The sequence below is a fragment of the Pistacia vera genome, unplaced genomic scaffold, assembly GCF_008641045.1.
Source record: "Pistacia vera cultivar Batoury unplaced genomic scaffold, PisVer_v2 Contig578, whole genome shotgun sequence".
Lineage (NCBI taxonomy): Eukaryota > Viridiplantae > Streptophyta > Magnoliopsida > Sapindales > Anacardiaceae > Pistacia > Pistacia vera.
The window spans coordinates 759,020-778,142 of NW_022196421.1; the positions used below are offsets into that span (position 1 = coordinate 759,020).

A 19,123-nucleotide genomic window follows, 5' to 3' on the forward strand; every position below is an offset into this window, starting at 1 on the left:
ACCACATGGAATGAGATGAAGAGATTATTTCTGGAGAAATGTTTCCCAGCTTCGAGGGTAGCCAACATCCGGAAAGAAATTTATGGTGTAAGGCAGCATAACCGAGAGTCCCTACATGAACACTGGGAACGTTTTAAGAAATTGTGTGCAAGCTGCCCCCATCATCAGATTAGTGAGCAGTTACTTATCTAGTACTTCTATGAGGGCCTTACATACACTGATAGGAGTATGATTGATGCTGCAAGTGGTGGAGCTTTGGTGGATGTTGACGGAGACCAAGTTTCGTTTTATTAATTGATTTCGATTTAAATTGTTTTTGTTTTGATTTTTGCCAAGACTGTTTTCTGTTTTACTCAAAACCACCCAGCTTTGTTCACATCATTGAAAAATTCGACTAGACACTCTTCGTGGGATCGACCCTTGCTTATCCTATTTACAGTTTAGTAGTTAGTTTAGAAAGGTTATTAATCTTGGTTGCCTACGACAACCCACCATCAAAACCGCCCAAATTACCAGCAGTACAAGCAGCCATACCCCCCTAGACAACAACCAGACCAAACTGCTAATTCTACTATGTCTTTAGAAGATATTGTTAAATCTCTTGCTACTAACACTTTGCAATTTCAACAGGAGACGAGGGCTAGTGTTCTAAGTTTGGAGAATCAAATAGGGCAGATGGCAACAATAATCAGTAAGCTGGAGGAGCAAAGTTCGGGGAAATTACCTTCTCAAACGGTGGTCAATCCAAGAGAAAATGCAAGTGCGATCATCTTGAGAAGTGGTAAAGAGGTTGAGATTCCAACAAAGGCAGCCCCTGCATCGTTGAAGGAAGAAAAGGAGAAAGACGTAGTTGTAGACAGCAACGTTCCCAACAACGATGGTGTTCTTAACCGTAAGTTTCTGCCTCTGTCCGACTATAAACCGGTACCACCTTTTCCTCAAGCTTTGGCAGAATCTAGAAAAGATGAGCAGAACAGAGATATATATGAGACTTTTCGTAGATGCGAGGTAAATATTCCACTCTTAGATGCTATTAAACAAGTACCTCGCTATGCTAAATTCTTGAAAGAATTGTGCATTCTTAAGAGGAAATAGAAACTAAAGGGATGTGAAAAGGTAAGAGCAGGAGAGAATGTTTCTGCANGTTAGATTTTATGCGTTGATTGGGCACTAAAATTGGTTGATCACATCTTTTTTAAACAAGAAACAAAAGGTTTCAAGATTGTATGACTGGAAACAAATAAAGGACAGAATTTAAGGGAAATCATTCAAATAAAGCAAGGGACAAAGAATTGGAGTCAAGAACATTATAACGGTTATTTGTCCAGAAAGAGGAAAAAGGATAAAGAAAAGTGAAAAGTTATCAGATTATACAGTTATTGAGTTATGAGTTGGACAAAATGTGCATCATGAGTAACGAAAACAACAGTCAAGTTAATTTCATATCTACACAAAGGCCATAACGTTAATTTCTGTTTTTTCCCCTTCTCTTTGTGTAATCAAAAGATAAAATAAACTGCTCATATATAATATTTCGCATATGATTAAGAATTCGAGTGAAAAGGATTCAATATTTCTTGCTGATATATTAACTTGGAAAGACCAATGTTGTGAAAATTTAAGCAGTTATCTCCCCATGAATTTTCCTGGGGGAGATGATTATGAAAGATATCGTTGCAAGTAAACAACCTGTCATAGTTTGGTGTCAACATGATGTGCAAACATCAATCTATTTCTGTATCTTCAAGATCCTCTGATTAGACAATGACAAAACAATTCTAGAGGCTACAAGAAGTAATCAGTGTTTCTTCAAGTCGTGGTTTTAGAATCTTCTGGTGAGGCTCAAGTTTCAAGTACTAGTAAATCAGTAATGTAGCAACCAAGTCTTAACTGCCAAAAGATATGCATTTCCTGAGCAAGAAAAAAAATAATTGACAAGCAGGGTAATATTTTCTTTAAAAACAAATAACTGGGTTAATATAAATACTAGTAAGAAAACCAAAAGAAAGGAGAAGAAATGTGTCAAGCAAATCTGCTATGGAGCCACTTTTTATTTTATTTTATTTTTTGGTTTGTGTTGGCCTCACATAAAGATTTCAAAGCAACAGGGTCCAACTTAAGTTCAAAAGGAACAGTAACCCGGCAGACAGCATTTTGCTGGATCCTAGTTGACCATTATGAGCTTCTTTATGCAGCCCATTAAGTTAATATACATCTAAACTTGAGAAAATAACTCCACAACCTACCTAAGTGAAATATCTCCAGCCGATCAATTGTTGTAAATTCAGATAAATTTTCAAATATTAATCATCAGAACGCCCAATTTAAAACTTCTGCATCAATGAAGCTACAATTCGTCCTTGGTAATATTTTGTTATTTGCACCTGTTGAGTGAGAATGGGCAAACTTCCAATATGGTGACAATTTGCTCTAGTAGAGTACATCACACAACAGACCTTGATGCTTCGAACACTAAAACGAACTCTGGTATTCAAAGTAATATTCAGATTGTAGGAATCACCCTAGTCAACTCGTCAATTGCCTTCCACCTCGCCACGATCAAGATCCGCATACCTCAGTGCTAGAGCGAGCGCTTTCGATAAGAATAGGATGCTGTCGTGTCCTGGGATATTCTTGTAGAGTTTCGCAGCATGATGGACGCTAGACTTCCTTCGCCAGGTATGTTTAGCGAGTTGCCTTTGGGAAACAAAGATCCTAATCATAAGGCAATCCCATGGTAACTAGAATGTTCCAACATCATAGGATGGCTGTGAAGGATTAAAAGTCAACTCTAACAATAGGGGAAACCAAGAGGACCAAGCAATGAACAAGGGGAAGAGGCTTGTGAACGTAGAAGGAAGCCGTCGGCAAGAAGATCAGGTGAATCTTGACATGCTTGCCGAAACAAAGAAATCAATGCTCCATGTCACCAAGGTCGTTATAGTCTACTTTAAGACCAAATCATTTGGGGTCTGCAACATAATTCCAAATTGATTCACAACCTCATCAACATTCATCACCCATAGCTCTTTCTCACTTTCTCCTTTATTGGGCTACTCCTAATATTCCAACAGAAAGTCGGCCACTACTTGCCTTTTTTAAGAACTCTTTGGTTTGAATTCTATATCCAACACACTCATCTTCATGGCCCATTTCGATACTCTCCCAATATCAGGTTTTGATAGCGATAGTTTGATAGGAAAAAAGTTAATACTACTACCTTATGTGCTTCAAAACAGCGCCAACTTTTCCAGAACATAGGCGAAAGCTAACACCATTTTTTCCACTTTGCGGTATACCTTCCTGTCGTTGCATTCAATGTTTTGCTCACATAATAAACCAGCTTTTGTTGTTCTCGTTCACAACATAACACAACACTTATTGAAGATGTTGATTCGACAATATAGAGGGACAACAATTCTTTATCAATCGGTGCCGTTAATATTGGTGGAGAAGCTAGATACTCTTTCAATTGCTTAAAGTCTTCTTGCTGTTCTTTCCCCCAACCTTTAAAGGGTGCATTTTTTTATGGTTTTAAACAATGGTCTGCACCTATCTAACACTCTAGATACAAAATAATTAAGGGTTGCCACGCATCCTGTCAACATTTGCACTTATTTCACATTTCTGGGTTCCTCTATTCTCTGTATTGCTTTCACTTGATTAGGATTCACCACAATCCTTCTTTTACTCACAGCAGCCCCAAAAAAGTACCTGATCAAACTCCGAAGGTCAATTTTGTAGGATTTAGCCTCATGTTATAGGTGTTCAAGATATCAAATACTTCCGGTAGATGATTCTTATGATCGCCTTTTCTCTTACTCTTGATCATCATGTCATCATGTAACCTTCCACAGTATTGCCAAACAAATCTTTGAAGAGCTTAGTGATTAGCCACTTATACATTGCACCAACAATTTCAAGCCGAATGGTATAACTTTATAACAATATATATGTCCTTTTTTGGTGATAAGAGCTATTTTTTCTTCACTCTCTTTGTTCACTAGAATTTAATTATATCTTGAATAAGCATGCAGGAAAGTGAGCCTCTCATAACTAGTAGTAGCATCCACCATTTGATCTATTTTTGGTAGTATTTCGGGCAAGCTTTGTTTACGTTAGCAAAATCTATACAGAATCTCTATTTTGTGATCTTCTTCTGCATTACAATTACGTTTGAACGCACTCTGGGTGATGCACCTCCCTTATGAAGTCCACTACTAAAAATCTTTTAACGTCTTCATCAATTATTTTGTTTCTTTCTGGAAAAAATCTCCATTTCTTCTATTTTATCTGTGGAAAGGTAGGATCAATGTTCAACATATGGCAAGTTATCTCAAGAGAAATCCTTGGCATATCTGTTGAAAATTTACGTATTAGCAATCGACAAGGAATAAGAATTTAGCAATCCCACCCCTAGTGAAATAAGAATGAGATCATTTGTAATCCTACATCAAATGGGAATATAAATGAGTTTAGGATTTTTAGGCCTATATAAAGAAGGCCAAGTTCTATTGTTGTTCATCCCAAAAATTAGTTTCACTTCTACTCCTATTGTAAAGGGTTATTAGCCTATAGTTGAGAGTTTTTATATATTCCATTTGTTTTAGGTATTTGTAGTATTGCCCAAAATGTTGTATTATTCTTTAAGAATAGTGGATTTTTTTTTTCAGCACTCGAGGACATAGGTAACAATACCGAACCTCGTTAATTTTTTGTGTTATTTATTTTTGCATTTATTGTGGCCATTTATTTCTGCTCTAGTGGAGTTATTATTATATTTCAATAGCTAGCGTTAGAATTTGTGTTTCTGCTAAACAACAAGTGGTATCAGAGCTAAGGTTTAGGACGATGGTAAGTAGCTATTTATATGGTCGTATGCATATCTAGGAAAATTTTGTCAACAAGACAATAGGTGTCTAAGGAGGTTGGGTTTTAAGTGGGACCATTTGTGACCCCTCCAGTTTCCTGAGAATTTTCCTGGTCCGTATTGAATCATTTTAAGCACTTACTACTATCTAGGCTGTTGTTAATTTTTTGGTTAGCTATTGAATATAATAATTTGTGGAGCTTGGTCATTGGGTAAGTTTGTCTACCAAGTCAATTGAATAAGTAACAAATGACATCATCATCTACATCAGTGAAACCAATGACGATTACAAATGCAAAACTTGATGTTGAAAAATTTGATGGTCAAAATAACTTTGGCCTATGATAGTGTAAGGTAATGGATAGCTTGTGTCAACAAGATCTTGATATAGTTCTAGAGGAGAAAAAGCTAGAAGATATTGATGAGAAAGACTAGATAAGGTTGAATGTAAAAGCTTGTCGGATGATTCACCCATGTCTTTGTAGAGAGCAGAAGTATACATTCATGAAAGAGAAGTTTGCTTGTAAGTTAAGGAAGCCGCTAGAAAACAAATGCATGAAAAGCAATGAGAATCGACTCTATTTGATGAAAAGATTGTTTCATCTTCAGTTGCAACTAGGTATGAATATCAGTAACCATATTGATACATTTAACAAAGTGATTGTTGATTTGTTAAATTTGGAGGAAACATTCAAAGATGAACTAAAGTCATGTTGTTTATTAGTTCTTCTTGATGAATTGGATCATCTTAGTATTACACTTCTTCATGGGAAAGAAATTTGTCCTTTGGAGAAGTCTATTATGCCTTGTCTAATCATGAAATTCGGAAGAAATATCAAAAAGAGAATATAAATGAGTTAGTAGAGGTGCTTAAAGTAAGAGGGCGTAGTTAGAGTCATAAGAAGGAGAAAAGGGGAAGATCTTGTTCAAAGGAAAAACTCAACAAGGATGCCTTTTGTCGTAAGAAGGGGCATTGGAAGAGATATTGTTCGAAGTTGCAAAAGAAAGAGGGCAAAGCTGTTTCTGATGCACATGTGGTTGAACATGAAAAATATGAGTCCGATTTTTCTCTAGTTAGTTAATTGTCCACTTCTAGGTCAAATGAGTGGATTATGGATTCAGGTCATACCTATCATATGTGTCCTCACTAAGAGTGGTTCTTTAATTTTGAAGAACATGATGGAGTTGTTTATATGGGCAATGATGATGCTTGCCAAACAACTAGGATAGGTTCAATTTGGTTGAACAATCATGATAGCTCAACTATTTATGTAAGATGTTTGGTACGTACCGAAGTTGAAGAAGAATCTCATCTCTTTAGGAGCATTGGAATTTAAAGGCTGCACGGTGAATATGCGAGGTGGAATTCTAGAGGTTTCTACGCTCTTGTGGTAATGAAAGGTACAAGGAGAAACAACTTGTATTACTATAATGGTAGCACAGTTATTGGAACAGCAGCTACAATCGCACAGAAGGATACAGATTCAGAAATGTTCAGGTTGTGGCATATGCATTTGGGGCATGTAGGTGAAAAATCCTTACTTAGTTTGGTGAATCAAGGATAATTGAAAGGTGTAAAGACCTATAAGTTGGATTTTTGTGAGCATTGTGTTCTAGGAAAGCAAACAAGAGTGAAGTTCGACACCGCAATCCATAATACTAAAGGTATCTTGGATTATGTTCATTTTGATGTGTGGAGACCTATCAAAATAGCATCTCTAGGAGATATGCACTATTTTGTCATTTTTGTAGATGACTTTTCTAGAAGAGTTTGGGTGTATATTGTGAAGACTAAAGATAATGTACTCGGGGTTTTCCTTAAATGAAAAAGGATGATTAAGGCTCAAACCGGCAAAAAGATCAAGTAGCTACGAATAGATAACGGTGGAGAGTATCGCAGTGATCCTTTTATGAAAGTTTGTCAAGATAAAGATATAGTATGTCACTTTACAATAAGAAATACAACATAATAGAATGGAGTGGTAGAATGTAACGCCCACATGGAGGTATGTAATTTAATTTATGCTCTTATACCCTTAGTTGATTTTTTGTTAAAGCTATTTTGAGAAAATGTGAAGAAAATGCCTTAAACTTGCATTAAGGGTAAAATTGTCTTTTCACTCAAAATTAGTTGAAATTCTGGGGAGTGAAAAGAGATAGAATTTCATGGAGAATGCAATAAAAATGAAGGCATTATGATAATTGACTAAGGGACATAGATGGAATTTTAAAGAAAGTGCAAGGGCAAAATAGGAAACTAATATATAATTTTATGTTATATCAAGGATTGAAGAGTGAAACCCTAGCCACTCTTCACCCATTTTCACACCACATTCACCTTCATATTCCCTCAATTTCTTCAATTCTTCTTCAAAGGAAATTCATAGATTTTGGGTATTTTTGAGTGGATTTTCAATCCCAAGCATCTTTAGGTAAGATCCTTGCACTAAAAGGTGAGTTTTAATTTTTAAAGTGTTGAATTTTGATGGTTGTTTTCATAGGATTTAAGAGGAAGAGAGTTTGATCAAAGAAGATTCTTAAAGGGTTGGATTGCTCACATATAAGGTAAGTAAATCCTACCATGAGTATGATTTAAGTTATGTTGTGTAGAGAATTTCTTTTATGCATATATATGTGTTATATGTAGAATTGTTGATGGATTTGGTGTTGAATGATGAGTATAACTTATCCATGAGAAGTTGTGTTGGTGTATTTGATGCTGGATGAATGTTTGGATGAAATTTGGAAGAATTGAAGTGGAAATTTTGGAGTGTGTATTTTCGGCAGATTTGGAGTTAAATATGGAGGGTTTTATTCCCAATTTTTGGTGGCTTAGAAAAGAGATAGAAGTGTAGTTAAATTAGAGTTGCTTTGTGCACATAAGTTGTTTGATGAAATGTCAAAGAGAAGTGTTTATATGAGTATGATTATGTGTTGTATTGCATAATTGCATTTAAACATGTGAATTTAGAAAGAATTATTATAAGCATGAAACCATCTACATGCATACATATTCATGAGAGCATGCAAAAGCACTAAAGAAGGTTAAAGAGTAAATAGAAATAAATGAGAATATTAAAGAACTTCAAATCTGAATTTTTATTTAAAGAAGTGTAAAAAGATAAAAAGAAGAAAAGGTTGTGGCGATGGAGAACCGTGAGTGACAAGAAGAATTTTTCCCACATGCACGCCGCCTTTAGTGAGCGGCCTAAGAAGAAGAAAGAAGAATTGGTACAGTCCGTAAGAGTGCATGTGGATAAGGGTTGTGCCCAAGAAAGAAGAATACACTCACACGGCTAAGGTTCCAAATCTATGCCTCAACCGAGTTCGATCGGCAAAAGAATGAGAAAGAAAAGAAAAGAATGAGAAAGAAAAGAAAGAATAGAAAGAAAGAAAAGAAAAGAAATAATATCCATGGATTTTATTACAGGCCTTCCCAGAGTTCAGAAAGGGTTTAATGCCATATGGGTGATAGTAGATAGATTAACTTAATCAGCTCATTTTCTTCCAGTAAAGGAAAGCACTACCTCGGATCAGTTGGCCTAGATCTATGTTCAGGAGATAGTCAGACTCCATGGTATGCCCAAGACCATAGTGTCAGATAGAGATTCCAGATTTGTTTCAGCTTTCTGGACCAGTCTACAGAGATATTTGGGTACCCAATTAGCATTTAGTATAGCATACCATCCTCAGACAAATGGCCAGACTGAGAGAACAAATCAGATACTTGAGGATATGTTGAGAGCATGCTGTATGGCTTATCGAATGACTTGGCATGAGATGTTACCTTTGGTAGAGTTTGCCTAGAATAACAGCTATCAGTCCACCATTAAGATGGCTCTATATGAAGCCCTGTATGGCAGACGGTGTAGATCTCCACTACATTGGGATGAGGTAGGAGAGAAAGATGTTTTGAATACAGCTCTTGGGTCGGAAATAACTCAGAAAATGATAGAGGATATCAAGTTGATCAGAAGTAGAATGAAGCAAGCCCAGGACAGACAGAAAAGATATGCGGATTTAAAGAGAAAAGATGTGGAATTTGCAGTGGGTGACAAAGTGTTTATTAAAATTTCCCCTTATAAGCGAGTGATACGTTTTGGCGGTAAAGGAAAGTTAGCACCTGGATACATTGGCCCTTTTGAAGTATTACAACAAGTTGGAAAGGTAGCTTATAAATTAGCGGTACCACCTAATATGGATAGGGTGCACAATGTGTTCCATGTTTCAATGCTCAGAAGATATGTTAGTGATCCCTTCCATATATTAAAAGTAGAAGAAGTGGACTTAGAAGAGAATCTGGTTTATGAGCAGTAACCAGTGCAGATCTTAGACAAAAAGATCAAAGAGCTCTGAAACAAAAGTATTCCACTCATAAAATTTATATGGAGGAATCATAAGGTAGAAGAAGCAACATGGGAGGTAGAACAAGACATGCAAAACCGCTATCTCAAGTTGTTTGTTTGAATTTCGAGGACGAAATTCTTAAAAGAAGGGGAGAATCGTAATGCCCACATGGAGGTACATAATTTAATTTATGCTCTTATACCCTTAGTTGATTTTTGTTAATGTTATTTTGAGAAAATGTGAAGAAAATGCCTTAAACTTGCATTAAAGGTAAAATGGTCTTTCCACTCAAAATTAGTTGAAATTGTGGAGAGTGAAAAGAGATAGAATTTCATGGAGAATGCAATAAAAATGAGGGCATTATGGTAATTGACTAAGGGACATAGATGAAATTTTAAAGAAAGTGCAAGGGCAAAATAGGAAACTATATATAATTTTATGTTATATCAAGGATTGAAGAGTGAAACCCTAGCCACTCTTCACCCATTTTCATGCCACCTTCACCTCCATATCTTCTCAATTTCTTCACTATTTCTTCAAAGGAAATTCATAGATTTTGGGTATTTTTGAGTGGATTTTCAATCCCAAGCATCTTCAGGTAAGATCCTTGCACTAAAAGGTGAGTTTTAATTTTTAAAGTGTTGAAGTTTGATGGTTTGTGTTCATAGGATTTAAGAGGAAGAGAGTTTGATCAAAGAAGATTCTTAGCGGGTTGCATTGCTCACACATAAGGTAGGTAAATCCTACCATAAGTATGATTTAAGTTATATTGTGTAGAGAATTTCTTTTATGCATATATATATGTGTTATATGTAGAATTGTTGATGGATTTGGTGTTGAATGATGAGTATAACTTATCCATGAGAAGTTGTGTTGGTGTATTTGATGCTGGATGAATGTTTGGATGAAATTTGGAAGAATTGAAGTGGAAATTTTGGAGTGTGTATTTTGGGCAGATTTGGCGTTAAATATGGAGGGTTTTATTCCCAATTTTTGGTGGCTTAGAAAAGATATAGAAGTATAACCAAATTAGAGTTACTTTGTGCACATAAGTTATTTGATGAAATGTCAAAGAAAAGTGTTTATATGAGTATGATTATGTATTGTATTGAGATGTGTTTGTAGCTGGTAGAGAATGACATGTTTGCATTCCATATTGCATAATTGCATTTAAACATGTGAATTTAGAAAGAATTATTATAAGCATGAAACCATCTACATGCATACATATTCATAAGAGCATGCAAAAGCACTAAAGAAGGTTAAAGAGTAAATAGAAAGAAATGAGAATATTAAAGAAGTTCAAATCTGAATTTTTATTTAAAGAAGTGTAAAAAGATAAAAAGAAGAAAAGGTTGTGGCGTTGGAGAACCGTGAGTGACAAGAAGAATTTTCCCCACATGCATGCCGCCTTTAGTGGGCGGCCTAAAAAGAAGAAAGAAGAATTGGTACAGTCTGTAAGAGTGCATGTGCATAAGGGCTGTACCTAAGAAGGAAGAATACACTCACACGGCCAAGGTTCCAAATCCATGCCTCAACCGAGTCCGATCGGCAAAAGAATAAGAAAAAAATGAGAAAGAAAAGAATAAGAAAAGAAAAGAAAAGAAAGAAAGACTAGGAAAGGAAGCAACGAAAGAAATACAGAGAAAAGAAACAAAAAAACAGAATAAGAAAAATAGAAAAGAAAATGCATGTCCATTATCTGAGTAGTGGGAAATTAGAATAGAGAGAAAAACATAGTAAGAGTAGAGAAAGAATAGAGAAGAATGGAGAAATGTGAAGTAAGGAAAAAAATTCAGAATTTAAGCAACGGAGAGAGAAGGGTAGCATAGCGGGTTTACTTACTAAGCAATTAGTGCTCACCCCGTTGTTTTCAATGTTTTTGCAGGTAACAGGTGGAATGCGGTCATTTGGAACAGTCACACAGTGGAAGGTAAACTATCAAGTTAATATTTTGAGATTTTATTATATTATGTAAAGTTTTGTGTATAAAGAAAATTAAATATGGGCCCATACTTTTATACTCGTTTACATAGTTTCTTATATATATATATTTAATGAGTTTTTACTATTATTTTACGAGTATACTAGCTAGAAAAAGAGTCATTACACATAATGCATGAATCGAACTATATTGGAGAAAGTTTGATGTATGTTGTTTAATGTTAGGTTAGGTAAGAAATTTTGAGCTGAGGCCATTACTTATGCATGCCATCTCATTAATCGTTTACCATGAATTGCAATTGAGGGAAAAACTTCATTAGAGGTTTGGCTTGGAAAACCTGGTTCTGATTATGACTCTTTACATGTTTTTGGTTTCACTATTTATTATCATGTAGAAAGAGTCCAAGTTAGATCCAAGAGCAAAGAAATCAGTATTCATGGGGATTACCTTAGGTGTGAAAGGATACCGTCTTTAGTGTTCAAGTTCGAAGAAAACACTGTTTAGCAGGGATGTGACATTTGATGAGTCTTCTATGTTAGAGAAGAAAACAAGAGACCAGATAAAGGTTAATAGTACTCCATAGCAGGTGGAGCGCACTCAACAGCAGGTGGAGTTTGAATAACATCTGTTAGCCTAGTTAGAAATGTTGACACTCTTGTGATAGAGGAGGTCATTGAAAATGAAGAGGGGATTTTATCCCAAGAATCTCTAAAGTAACTAGAATCGATTGCATATAATAGGTCAAGACGAGAAATTCGGAAGCCTCCTCATTTTGCTGATATGATGGTCTTTGCACTTCCAATCATAGGTGATGATATTCCTACTAGTTTTAAAGAAGCGGTGAGGAGTTTAAATTGTGAATCATAGAGGCAAGCCATAAACAATGAAATGCAATCCCTACATAAGATGATTGGGTGCAAATGGGTTTATCCAAAGAATGAGGGATTTCCTAACAAAGAAGATGTTTGATACAAGGCTAGGTTGGTAGCAAGTGGATATGCTCAGGATGAAGAAATTGATGAAGTATTGTCTCCGGTAATGACACATTCTTCCATTTGGATTTTGTTGGCCTTGGTAGCGCATATGGATCTTGAACTAGTCCAACTTGATGTGAAAATTGTGTTTCTACATAGTGATTTGGAAGAGGAAATCTCCATGTCTTAACCAGATAGTTATAGGGTGGTTGGAAAGGCAACTTGTGTTTGCAAATGGAAGAAATCGCTATTGAAGAAGTCACTAAGACAGTGGCACAAGCAATTTGATAGGTTTATGTTGGGGCAGAAGTACAAAAGAAATCAGATTGATCATTGGCATACAATAGTGTGTACTAGGCCCGACATTTCACATGCAGTTGGAATTGTGAGCTGGTATTTGCATGATCCTGGCAAAGGATATTGGCAAGCTGTGAAATGGAACCTATGAGTTTGATCACGTCACTTGGCACATCTGAAGGTGTTGCAGAATTTGTCAGAAGAATACAGAAGAACTTTGAAGGTTGCCAATTCACCAAGGTGGAGATTTGTTGAAAATTTACTTATTAGCAATCCACAAGGAATGGGAATTTAGTAATCCCACTCCTAGTGAAATAAGAATGGAATAATTTGTAATCCTACATCAAGTGGGAATATAAATGAGTTTAGGATTTTTGGGCCTAGGTAAATGAGGTCAAGTACTATTGTTGTTCATCCCAAAAATTAGTTTCTCTTCTACTCTTATTAATTGTAAAGGGTTCTTACCCTATAGTTGAGAGTTTTTCTGTATTCTTTTTATTTGGGTATTTATATAATTGCCCAAAAAATTGTAATATTCTTCAAGAATAGTGGAGTTTTTTTGCAACGCCACACAACGTAGATGATAATACCAAACCTCGTTAATTCTTGGTATTGTTTATTTTTGCACTTATTGTGGCTATTTATTTATACTCTAGTAGAGTTATTATTATATTTCAATAGCTAGCATTAAAGTTTGTATTTCCGCTGCACAACAATATCTTCATGTGACCGTGCCACCACTAATTATAAATGCATTTTCAAGAACTCATCATTGAGCTGCTTCTAAAAAATTAACCCTCTTCCACCAACATACCGTTGATTGTTCATTTGATTCCAATTTTAATTGAAGGTTGTTAGAGGATTGTATATTTCATCCTCACCAGGAATTCAAAATTGGAAATAATGACACTTACCATATTTGCAAGAATAATACAATTTATTGGGGTTCCTTGCTATTTAGGAAATTCTAAGAGCAGCCTTGTACGCACACTTGCATATCTGTTCTTGAATTTGATTGTGTGCCCATTAATAAATTTGTTGCTGAATGTTGATGTTGATTGATGGTTACCTGAAAATTTCCTCTATGTAGTTGAATTGGCTGTAGAAGGCGTCAAAAGATTCCACTACCTTCTATGCAAAAAGTCAACACAGGAATCCGGTGATTCAACCGGATTCCTCTAGATCGGTTAGTTCTGATCCTTAAGGGATTGGATTTGGCACTAAAGCGCCACCTTTGATCAGCGTTGACCACCAATCAACGTTGGTGCTAGCAACCATTGCCATATCAATTTGTTTTTTAATTTATAAAAAAAAAATATATATATATATATCAATGGATTAAATGTTTATTTAAGTTCAATTTATAATTTGAAAAATTGTGTATGGATATATTTGTCATTTTACATTGAAAAATTGGCTTTAGAAACAATCTGATTTTTAAAAGCTAACCATACTAGTTTTAAATTCCTTTTATAAAACTGATTATTTTCAAGTTCAAACTTAAATCAGTTTTTAAAAGCAATTCCAAAGGCACTATTCCTTCATAGACCACAACCCAGCAGGAACAAATCGATCCAAAGCTGATATTCTATGCAGAGTATCTATCAATAGCGCCGCTGCACAATCTGCAGCACCCTCAGAAAAGGCAGCACTAGCATTGCTGAAAATGCTACCCCGGGTCCTGTCTCCTGCGCTCTCCGAAGTCAATGAGTTCAATGCCAGCTCTGGATTCCCCTATGGCTATGAGCTCCAAACATGGTAGGAGATCCAAAATCTCGGAGGTGGTCGGGATTTAGCCAATGCAAAGGAGAGCACGTATGATTGAGCGCGTCCTATGAGGAAAGACTAAGTGGTTTTAGAAGAATCAGAGGAGTCAAGGAGGCTCCTTATCACGTTCTTGAGAATTAATGAAGGTTTCTTGATTTTCTTTAGAAACCATGGATATTTGTTAAGGCTTTGGAGAAACAAAGTCGCTAGCTATTGTTATCAACTGAATCTTGAACGTTGTGTTTTGCTTTGTTTTCAACTTTGAAAAATCATAATAAAAAAAAATGTAATCTCGTATCAACTGCATGCAGTTGTTCTAAAAATTGTAGTGAATAGCATTTGGATGGACTTCATGTCAGTAGTATTTCTCCTATCAGCAACATTCACGGAATTACAAGCCAATCTGAAACCTTCTGACTAATATGGTTATAATCTTTTCCAAATCCAGTTCGCCCTGTGATGAATGTCAGACCATCAAAGATTGAACCTTCACTATTGTAAGGCGGCCCCCATATAACAAGAGCACAAAATAACAGCAGCTTCGAGTTTTTTATAATTCAAAAACATTACGATACTCAATCAATCAATAAACAGTTGGTTCATTTATAATCTTGAAGTCTTTATTGTTACATTATAAATACAATTTTGTAATCTTGAAAAATAACGTGGGTGAAGAATCAAGAGTGCTTTCACTCAAGCTGGACCTGCGACAGCAGTGGCTTATTTGTGAAAAAAGCCATCAAGTTTCCCAGGATCACTTCCTGCAGAGCTGCAAAAGATTCCGGGGTCAGGACAGCAAGATGTGGTGACAATACAACATTATCTAAAGTAAACAGTTCTTTTGGCACATCAGGTTCTTTCTCAAACACATCAAGACCTGCTCCACCAAGTTCCCCCTGCACCAAAAACTGCACTAGCTCCTTCTCATCAATAAGAGAACCACGTCCAACATTTATTATTACCCCTTCCTTTCCTAGTGCTGTCATGACATCCTTATTGATCATATGGCGAGTTTCGTCTGTCAACGCACAACAAACAATGAGGACATCACTATTAGTGGCAAGGTCACAGACATTCGCATAAAATGGGTATGAGATAGCTGGATTCTTCTTTCTTGATGTGTAAGCAATGCTGCAACCAAAGGCCACAAGCCTTTTAGCAACTTCAGAGCCTATGCTTCCCAGTCCTACAATCCCAACTCTCTTTCCTCCTAACTGTAATTAACACCATGGCATGTAAGAAAAATGCATAACATACTGAGAAGTATTTGACATCTAATAAAGAAATCTATAATGTTTTCGTCTGACAAAAAGTAAGAAAAGATGGAGAGATGGAAAGTGCAGAGTTAAGTTTGCCAAACCCTCATGCATTTTCCCGACTAATTCTTTAGTGACAGACACTGGTAATCACATCAAGGAAAATCAAGTTACGCACAAGAAGGCTCGAACTAACAAATTAAATGATTGCATAAATCTATTAATTCATTAACTGTATATAGTCCAAAATGACGCTAATACTTACCAAACCACAAGTTGGAAATCAGGATGCTTTACCAAATATTAACTAAATTAGAATTGTCTAAAGCAGTCATTCTAAATTTTCTACTCTTCCAAGGTATTTGACACAAAAAAAAACTCAATGTTAATAAATAAAGATAAAACCAGAGAGAAGAATTAATAACCAATTGTATTTATCAAAGCTTCATTATCTTATAATGCTAATGACTACTAATTCTATGTATCTAGGGCAAAATAGTTGTTGTAACAATAGAAGACGGTGATCCTCTGAAATCATCAAAGGAGGCTTTCAGTGATATCATATTTTCTTAAAACTGTTCCACTAATTACATGTCAATTTTATCATGAGCATCATCTCCAAAACAACATCAAATTCAACCATAATTGATGATCAAGACAACCTACTCAATTTTTCCAAACGATGATGCCCTTAAGCGGGTGCCAGACATTTCTAGGTTATCTCAAAACAATCTCAAAAAATTCAAACGCTAAAAATCCATATTTTTCTAAACGATTGGGTACTAGTCCAACCCTTAGCTAATATAATTTCCATTAAAGCAATCAATATAACAAATTTGTTTGTATATGTCAAAAATAAAAATCAAACTCACCCAATAATCGAATGTACATAATAAAAATCAACTTAGAACAAAAAATGAAAATAAAATAAAAAGACCAAACCTTAGAACCAACTGGATATGTCCCATATTTTGGCCACATCCCGGAGCGACCAAAGCGATCACTGGCTGAGACTCTCCGCAAAACATCAATCAACAAAGCGAGAGCATAATCAGCGACGTCTTCAGAGAAGGCGTGACCAGCGTTAGTGACAATGATGCCACGTCGGCGGCACTCGATGAGGTCAACGTGGTCAATGCCGGCGCTGGTGCCCACAACAATTTGCAAGGAAGGAAGAAGAGAAAGAGTTTGGGAGGTGATTGGAGATGGGCCCACACAGAGGAGGGCGCTAACGGAAGTAGCGTGGCGGGAGAGGAAGGAGTGAATTGAGTCGGGCTCAGGCGAGTGGAGGAGAGGGTCAACGAGAGTGAAGTGAGTTTGGAGGCGAGTGCTGAAGGAGAAGTTGAAAATAGAGAGGCGGTGAATTAGAACAACAGGAAGATCTTGTTGGTTTCGGCTTTGGTTTGATTGCGTTTCAGATTCAGACATGCTGGTGTGATGATTTGGGAGAAGAAAAAATGTAACGTCTGCAGGCGAAATGCTTTGATGGTATGTATGTTTGGGGAGAGAAACATTAGGGGTTCCGAAAATAAATTGAAGTTAGTCACTGAGTCGGGGACTCGGGGTTGGCTAATTGTTTAAATTTATGTAAAACTAGATGATTGCTTAACAAAGTTGTTTTGACACTATATTTGAGTAAACGACTATTGCCCACCCAAGGTTTGCCTTAATGACAATTTTCCACCCAAAAAATTTCAAAACACCAAATTACCACCCACTAGGAAGTTCCATTGGTAGTTTTTGTAATGTAAAGGGGTATAATGGTCAAACGACGGATAAAAGTAAGGGCATTATTATCAAATAATATTTTAATAAAAAATTAAAATTTGAAATTGAAATTGAAGTGTAAGGTTGGGGCATTAACAAGTGTCCATGACAGTTGACATGTGAAGAAAAGGAAACTGAAACACTCATGACTTTTGAAAGAAAAGGAAAAGGAAACACAACGTTTGCGTGTTCTAGAAGCGGCGACTCTTAGGTTTTTAGTTAACATCTTCGACTACCTTTCTAGTGACTGTTTACGGTGATCGGGGTAGACTAGCGGTGGAGTAGCAATTGGCGAGTTTAGCGTTTGTGTACATTGTTAACGGTAGCGGTTAAGGGTTATTGACAACGACTTTTACCGGCGAACGACTTCTAGTGACGAGTTGGTTTTCTAAGTCGCGACTTTTGAAGTCCGTAATCGTTGAGGCTGTCAACGATAAGTTTAAGTGTGCGAGTGTTTGAACTTTTGGAGGCAGTCATCTTTGTTTATACTTTTTTTATTTTCATTTACTGTAGGTTGTGTTGGAAAGAAAAGTTTTTTTCGTTTTGCGGTAATATCTATGTAACTGTGGTAAGGTTGATGATTTGAGTGTTATATTTATTTGCAGGTGGGTCACGAAACTTATAAAGAAGAGACAATTCATGTGTGACCGAAGAAGCTTGGCATTCTAGTAATGTGGGTATCTCCTTCTTTGTTTTTTGCAATACCTTTTTTGAGCATTTGTAATATGTGCATGTATGTATAAATCAATTCTTTATGTTTATGATTTGAATGTGATCTTGTTGTTATTGTATGTGCTTTCACTACTTTATAAAAAATCTGACAATGGAAAAAGAGTAATGGAGCATTGTTTATTCAATGGATAATTTTTATTCAATTAATCATCAATCCATTTATTTTATATTGAAATTATTGAAAATTGTGAAGTTAGATTTTAATTGTTAAAATTGTGGTTCTGGATGTACTTTGTTGATGCTTAATTTTGACACCAACGATTCGCACGTGCAAAGTGCTAAGCTGGCTTAAAAATTACACATGAATGGAAAATGCAATAAAGTAAATGGAAAATGATTTTTGAAGTGGTTTGGATACTTAAAGCGAATCTTATGTCCACTGTTCTTTTATATATTTATGAGGTTATAAGAGGTCGCGTATAGCGAATAGCGAGTAAAGGTACAAGTGACTAATTATTCAAAGAGAATATCAAGTTAGTCTCTTTCTCACAGGTTATCTGTGTTTTGAGAGTAAAAGGTTACAATCAGAATATGAGTTTTTTTATCAGAATCCCGAAAATGAGAGGGGGAGCCCTCTATTTATAGTAGAAGGTTTTAGGGCAATGATTACAAGTCTAAACGTGAGCAGGTGTAGTACATGACATGACCCGTCCCGACCCTCCCTATCCCACGAGCTCTGGGCGCACCCATGAGACTTAGGTGACCGAGACGTGCCATGTTAAAATCTGTAAAACCATGAAAACAATAAAATTTGTTTTCCTGAATATCTTTACAAATGTTTTCCTCTTTGCATCATTATATACATTCATCAGTAATTCTTTTACAAAAATAAGAGGACTATTTGGTATCAGGTTTTATATATATATTTTTACAATTCCAAAATAGAGCATGAAATGGCACATGATAATAGAGCCAAACCTAAGTCTCTATAATGCAAAAGAAAACTTTATCGGTTGTACACTTGCCCAAATGGAGTCGTGTGGCCCAACTTCGAGCGAAAATCACTCTTCTGCACGATTCTCTTCTTGACCTGGTGGGGGGAAAAACGAAACATAAAAAAAAAGGTGAGCTAGAAATACTCAGTGAGTGGGGAAAAGGGAGAAATCGTTTTAATATACAACAGAACATTTATATTTATAAAATTTTTGCTTCCATAAACGATGTATAT

At 35.9% G+C, this 19,123-nt stretch overlaps 1 protein-coding gene across 1 annotated transcript; it reads right to left on the bottom strand.

Annotated features, from left to right (window-relative positions):
• Positions 1 to 14,758: 14,758 nt before the first annotated feature.
• LOC116109359 (glyoxylate/hydroxypyruvate reductase HPR3-like) lies at positions 14,759 to 17,007 on the bottom strand. The gene is made up of 2 exons (XM_031395585.1): positions 16,399 to 17,007; positions 14,759 to 15,414 (listed from the first exon to the last, which is right to left on the bottom strand). Exons 1-2 carry the CDS (start codon positions 16,882 to 16,884, stop codon positions 14,890 to 14,892), a joined length of 1,011 nt encoding a protein of 336 aa, XP_031251445.1. The 5' UTR covers positions 16,885 to 17,007; the 3' UTR covers positions 14,759 to 14,889.
• Between the last annotated feature and the right edge of the window lie 2,116 nt (positions 17,008 to 19,123).